Below are 7500 nucleotides of genomic sequence, written 5' to 3' on the forward strand. Positions count from 1 at the left end.
TCAGTGTGGTTCGCGCACCCCCTAAGCGAAGATTTTGGTGTGCTAATGGCCACAGAAGTAAGATTCACTGCGCATTCACTGCATATTATGCACAGTTGATTTGGGGAATCCTCTTTTCCAATAGTCTACACTTCAGATGGACCCTTCCAGCATACAATTCAGCATACAACTACTTAATGTTCATTAATGCTGAATGAAAACTCACATATCCACCATTGCTCTATATAGTTCGCGCACCCCCTTATGGCAGGCCGAGCACCCCCAGGGGTGCACGCACCACAGTTTGGGAAACCCTGCTCTAAACTGTTCCCACAATGTTGAGAGTATGGAATTGATTTAAGTGTTTTGGTATCCCGGTTGGGAGCATGGAATTGTCCAAAATGTATTGGTATGTGAATCAAGGCAAGTTAGCGAATACCTTTGGTAATATAGTGCATGTGAATATGTCCAGGTAGAGCTTGACTGGGGAAGAAATGGGCACTTTTGGCTTAAAAGGGGCCCTCATAATTAGCGGCACAGAACTGACTCACCAGTGGGCCCCGCACCCTTGTGGGCCCCTATTTTTAGAAATGTACAACAATAACAATAATTAAAATGGATTTTTAAAAAAAAATTACATCTCTGTAAATAGGGGCCCACAAGGGTGTGGGGCCCACCGGGAAATGGCCGCTATGCCAGATGGCCAGCCCAGCCCTGGAGACAGGGATCATGGGGTAGCATACAGTACGAACCAGAGATTCTTTAAGTATATGGAGATATGCCAATGTAATAGGTTGCTATGGGCACCTAACATGACCAGGTTCCGGTCTGCCTAAAGGGGCGTGTCATAATACTCCTAGCATTGAATAGAACAGTCCTTAGGTCTGCCTAAAGGAGGATCTCCCCCCTCCCTCCCCCTTGCAATAATAGAACCCGGAAACAATGGGCCAACGGAACCTCTCTCTCTCTACTCTCTCTGGTACGAACCTTGCTCTGCAATTCCCCCACCAGATACTCCAGATATGTCAGTAAAGCCAAAGGGTACTTCTGTAGGAAGGCGATGATCTCTTCAGACGGGACTGGAGGGACGGGTTCTTCAGGCCCTGGGATGAAAATTTGTACTCCAACCTTCGTAATAGGACGCACACATAATAGGACACACACACACACACACACACACACACACACACACACACACACACACACACACACACACACACACACACACACACACACACACACACACACACACACACACACACACACACACACACACACACACACACACACACACACACACACACACACACACACACACACACACACACATCATAACATCATGTTGTGCTAAGTGTATGAAAAATTATGTTTGAAAGACAGTATCTGTTGTTTTGGCGAAAATGTCAGTGTGCAGACATCTGCCTTTTATTCCTTGATACCCATTTTTGTGCCTGTGAACACAGACAGGATTGAAGACTAAATCCATTTGGATTTACCACAGAGGGCAACACCACCAAAAAAAATATAAAGCAAACAGGAGAACATCATAATCTGTAGTGGTTAGGAGCAGACACTTTACTTGTTTAGGAGCAGACACCTATTTACATAGGAGTCGACACCGTACTTAGGCCTTGATACTGTACAGTACTTTTGGCCCTTAAGAGAAAAAAGGAAGTGCATGTCTCTATTTGGAATACGCTCAAAAGGTAAACATCGAAAATAAAAAGTAAATAGGAAATCTAGTGTTTAGGAGCAGACACCTTACTCGCTGTCTATATGTAATCATGCATATTAGGCAGTATTAGGCATATTAGAAAGCAGTCTGCCAACAATGATACCTTGAAGTATCTTCGCAATGGACCCCTGTATGATGTCGGTCTGGGTGTTTACAGTCAAAGGGGTGTAGAGATGCCACTTTAGCTCAGGCTAGTGCAGTCATAGGGCATTCATTACCAATAGCAAGAGTTCACCATTGTGCTCTATCTGGGAATCTATGCACATTAGCTTGTGTATGGACACAGAGGGCGGCAGACATTTTTTGACCTGGGACAAACTCATTAGAAAATGCACCCTTCCCAAAACATACAATGTAATGGAGTCCAGTGTCAGCAGGCCAGATTAATAGGCCTACGTCAGGGGTGGGCAAACCTCAGGCCTGGGAGCCACATGTGGCCCGCTGAACAATTTCATCTGGCCCACAGAGCTTCTTCAAAATGACAGATGTAGATCCAATATGATGCTCTCACTGAGCACCGAGACGGGAGTATAGGGGCTTTGAGATTAACTAAGGCTACTGTATTCATATATAAACAGCCCATTTCATTACAATGTGAGTGTACATGTTTCTTATTACCAACAAGTTGTCTAATATTTGGCCCTTTGGCCAGTATTCTAAACCCAATGTGGCACTAGGGCCAAAATAATTGCCCACCCCTGGCCTACATATAATGGAGGGTTTAAGATGGTGATGAAATGCCCCGCTGGTAATATCCTATAAAAGACATTTGTCTAATCACTTTAGAGACCTTAAATGTTTTCCTAATGTACTGTAGATGTCTTTATGCTTCTTAAATTACCTGTGGAGTAGCATGTATAATGTCTAAGTAATCGCATGCCGACGTCGCTAATGTTCATCTAATCTAATGGACAATGTCTGTGATGTTGACGCCGGAGCAGCACCATGCTGTTTTGCTGTGCAACGCTGCCCTCTACCCCTACAGATGTGAACAGCTGGAGACACTAATGTGACTGTGTGTGTGTGTGTAGTGTGCTGTGTTTTGGTGCACATTGTGTGGAAGATAAGAAAGAGAGAGGAAGGAAAAGACAGTGACACAAAACAAGAGAGACAAGACAGAGAACAACCGAGAAATACAGTAGTGAAAGAGAGAAAAAAATGAGAAGGGAGGGAGAAAAGAGAGGAAACACAGGAGAGACAAACAGACTGTACTACACTAACCCCCACCTCTATAACATAAAAATAAATAGAATAAAATAAAATAAATTAAAAGAACTGATCTCTGTGCAAAGCTCAGTCTGCAAAGATCCAGAAGGTGCCTTTGTCCTTGCCTGATTATCATTGACTTACAAATCTCGTACCGAGATTCTGTTCTGACCAAGAAGATAATGAATAACGTTTCCCAAACGGCCTGGTTAAAAGAGGAAAAGCAGGCAAGACAGAGGGAAAAAGAGAGAAAACAGAAGGGTTGACGGTGAGAGAGAGAGAGAGAGAGAGAGAGAGAGAGAGAGAGAGAGAGAGAGAGAAAGGGAGAGAATCCCTCTGTCTCTGTGCAGAGCCCAGTTTACAGTGCATATCTCCAGAAGGCATCTCTGTATGTGTCCTCTAGCCGACACTCAGGATGTGATGAAGGGAAAAAGGCAAGACAAAGAGAGAATATATGTAGGCTCCTAGGGAGAGAGAGAGAGAGAGAGAGAGAGAGAGAGAGAGAGAGAGAGAGAGAGAGAGAGAGAGAGAGAGAGAGAGAGAGAGAGAGAGAGAGAGAGAGAGAGAGAGGAGAGAGCGAGAGGAGAGAGAGAGAGGAATACCTCCTGATCTCTGTGCAGGGCCCTGTCTGCATAGCCTACTACTGTATGTCCAGAAGTTGTCTGTGTGTCTGTTTCCTTGAGTCAAGTCAGGACAATCAAGAAGTGAAAAAGAGGAAAAAGCAAGAAAAGAGAAAGAGAAGGCAAGGCAAGAAAGTAAAAAAAGCAAGATATAATAGAGAAAAGAGGGAAACTAGAAGAATGAGATGGGGGGGGGGGGACTAGAAGAATGAGATGGGGGCTTACATTGCCCATGAGGACCCCGGTTCGAGTCTGGCTGAGGTAATTTCCCAGCCCTACCCCATCTCTCTCTCACAATTGTTTCCTGTCTCCTCTCATACCGTCCTATCATAATAAGGGTCAAAAAGCCCCAAAAATTACTTAAAAAAAGAAAAAGACGAAAAAGAAAGAAAAAAACAAGATATAATAGAGAAAAGAGGGGAAATAAGAGGATGAGATAGGAATAGAGTACCTCCTGGTCTCTGGTCAGGGCCCAGTCTGCGTAGCTCCAGAAGGTGTCCCTGTCTGTGTCCTCTAGTCGTCTCAGGACACCCAGGATGTGATGATACACGTCCGTCGCGCAGCTGTCATCGTCCCGCCGCCCTTCTGCCACCTCCACCCACGTCTGTCCTCACAAAGCCACCGGGCGCACGCAGACACATGCACGCACACACACGCGTACACACACGCGTACACACACGCACACACGCACACACACACACACACACACACACACACACACACACACACACACACACACACACACACACACACACACACACACACACACACACACACACACACAAATATATAAAGACACACACAGGAACAGACACACGCACACACACACACACACACACACACACACACACACACACACACACACACACACACACACACACACACACACACACACACACACACACACACACACACACACACACACACACACACACAAACGTATAAAGACACACACAGGAACAGACGTGTGTGTGTGTGTCTGGTGTCTGTATTGTGGAGGGGTGGGGGGAACACAGTGTCACATAGCGTCATGTACAACGGTGGCTTTGTGTTGTCAGACGGGGGTGGAGATGACACTTCATCCTCTTGCTTCACGTTGCGACTAGCTTGTGGTGTGTGTGTGTGTGCGTGCGTGCGTGCGTGTGTGCATATGTGCATGCATGTGTGTGTGTGTTTTTGCGCGCACGCGTGTGTGTTTGTGTATGAGCGCGCGAGTGAGTGTGTGTGTGTGTGTGTGTGTGTGTGTGTGTGTGTGTGTGTGTGTGTGTGTGTGTGTGTGTGTGTGTGTGTGTTCTGTGTGTGTGTGTGTGTATGTGTGTATGTGTTGCTACTACAAATTGGGAAGATGAGCTGCCCAGTGTGTGTTGAGCTGAGCTGTTACCTGAATAGCATTGAAATGTTGACCGTGACTCTGGTAGAGGAGGCCAAGGGCAAAGGACCTGCAGGGAATCACAATAACGTATATCATATGTGGTATGGTGGTGGCAGACGTTTAGTATGGTCTGATGAAGAGCATGAGCTGGAAAATGTTTCATTGTGGAAGTAAAATAGATTAATGAATTTGTATTATTTGTTCTTACTTGGTTTATTTAGACAATGGTTTATTGCAGACATTTCACATTCACTTACATGTAAAGGTACATTGTGTAAGATTGTGGCCAGAGTAAGTATTGCAACTATGCTGCTCATTGAAACTGAGCTGCCTGTTGCCAAATTTGATCTTTTCATGAATATGTACTAAGTAATGAACGGATATTTACTAGTATGACCAAAATACAGCAATTTTTGTAGCTAAAATGTCTATTTCTGGAAAATGGCGGACCATGAAGAAGAGTCCCTTTTCATGTATGAAAAGTGCAATCATATTTAATGTGGAATTTAGGAATAATAGTAATGGGGCTTTAAAATACAAGCAGCATTGAGTAGCACTCTTTCATAGTGGCAGTAATACATGTCCAATGACAGTGTCCCTGACCTCTTGTGTTGCCTCAGGTCCTGTATGCATATGTCCAGATGACAGTGGTTGGCAGAGGACACCAGCTGAAGAAGCCTGTCACTCATCCCTGCCTGCAGATACACTCTCACCAGCGCAGTGTCCACATCCGCCAGGCACACCTGGGCCTGGGCCACCCCTCGCACAGACTAGTAGATTAGTAGAGTAGAGTAGAGTAGAGTAGAGTAGAGTAGAGTAGAGTAGAGTAGAGTAGAGTAGAGTAGAGTAGAGTAGAGTAGAGTAGGATAGTGTAGAGTAGAGTAGAGTAGAGTAGAGTAGAGTAGAGTAGGATAATGTAGAGTGGAAAAGAATAGAGTAAGGTAGAGTAGAGCAGAGTGGAGATTAGAGAAGAGTACCAGTAGATTAAGGTAGAGTATAATAGAGTAGAGTGGAGCAGTGTAGAGTAGAGTATACTGTAGTAGAGTAGAGTACAGTAAAGTAGAGTAGAGTCAAGACAGACATTGTTAAGCCTGTCTTTCGTTTTAATAAACGCACACCGGCGGTCGAATAATCAACTTAATATTTTTTTTTAATTGTCGATGCACACTCAGAACTTCATTCAGTATTTTGCTTGAATAAGACCAACATTTCGGAGTGTTGACAATTGCTTTTTCATTAAGACAGTAAAAAAACATATTTCACATATCGGTATACCTACAGACAATAGAGAGAGAAAATGTACTGTATATTGCACACATCATCTCCAGTATACATACAGACAGGAAGTCAGCGAGGAAGAGCAGGAAGTGGCGGTACGAGGCCTGGTCCTCCCTGCTCATCTCCTCCAGGTCCCTGCTGCAGCTCAGGGGGGGCAGCTGGCTGCCGAAGTCCCCACAGATGGTGCCCATGTCTGGGTAGAGGCGGAGGAGCTCGCGGGGGTCCAGGTGACCCTCTCTATTTGTCAAAAAGAAAGTGGAAATAAGATGCATAGTAAATGCACTGGTTTTCAACATGGGTGCCGGAGACCCTTGGAGGGCTAAGAGGGGGTGCGAGGGGGGCCACAACAAGTTGGCAGGAAAAATATAGCAAAACGAAATAAATAATTAAGTAAAATAAGTAATTATCCCCTTTGTGCAGAACCTATGTTATAACCTTATTGTCACCACAATTGTAATGGATGTGTCTTGATCTGTTGCTTAAGGCTCTCTGTAATATCAATGTTGTTATGATATAGTTGAGTATTTTCAGCAAATAGGGAATAGGCCTGCCGGCAACACCGTCTGTACTAAGAGGCTACAGTAGAGCTAAATGAACCAAAATTAGGCTGATGTTCCCATTAAAAACTGTACTATAGTAAACGATTGCATCTTTGCTGGAGAATCTAATGTGACTGTGTGTGTGACTGTATTAGTGTTAAGAAATTCTCTGCATTTATAAATGTATTATTGAAAATATACAATGTGATAAAAGTGTAGCCTTTAATTAGGATTTTCTTATTTTCTATAATTCTGGTTATACTCTGTTATTCTTTGTTATTCTCTCTCTCTCTCTCTGTCTGTCTCTCTCTCTCTCTCCTTTGCCCTATGAGTTATGTGAGATCTCTGTACGACAAGGAAAACATCTCTGCCTAGGTCGTCCAGGATGGGTTACCACTTTGCTGAACTATGACCTTGGATGTTTAGGCTGGTGGAAACTATCCATCACAGACCGACGCCAGTGGGGCCAGTAGTATGAAGAAGAAGCCAGAGTGTGTGAATTGTGGCTTGCTGAAGCAACACTTAGGAATATGCAAATGAAGCATAAGCAAACTGACAAAGTACATGACGATGATACTGTTGTGTATGTGTCTGATGACCATGTGATGACTGTTACAAGGTGTGAGGAAGGAGGTCAATATCAGGACCATTCAGCTCCACTCACAATTAGGCCTATTTATTATGTTTTATGCTGTCTTTAAATCAAGTTCAAGTTTATTTAGCCATATCAACAGTATACAAATACAGTTGTTAGGAATGTTGCTTGGTGTG

General features: G+C 44.1%; 1 protein-coding gene across 2 annotated transcripts in view; it reads right to left on the minus strand.

The window, feature by feature from the left end:
* si:ch211-266g18.9 (transforming growth factor-beta receptor-associated protein 1) overlaps window positions 1–7500 on the minus strand; it is a 27362-nt gene that overhangs the window by 6389 nt on the left and 13473 nt on the right. For both annotated transcript variants that reach the window (XM_063183927.1, XM_063183928.1), the window contains 5 exons: window positions 6250–6427; window positions 5516–5682; window positions 4922–4979; window positions 3992–4144; window positions 967–1107 (listed from right to left, as the gene is read on the minus strand). In XM_063183927.1, coding sequence (XP_063039997.1) covers window positions 967–1107; window positions 3992–4144; window positions 4922–4979; window positions 5516–5682; window positions 6250–6427 — 697 coding nt within the window. The remainder of the gene's footprint in view (window positions 1–966; window positions 1108–3991; window positions 4145–4921; window positions 4980–5515; window positions 5683–6249; window positions 6428–7500) is intronic.

This window comes from Engraulis encrasicolus, chromosome 19 (genome assembly GCF_034702125.1).
Source record: "Engraulis encrasicolus isolate BLACKSEA-1 chromosome 19, IST_EnEncr_1.0, whole genome shotgun sequence".
Lineage (NCBI taxonomy): Eukaryota > Metazoa > Chordata > Actinopteri > Clupeiformes > Engraulidae > Engraulis > Engraulis encrasicolus.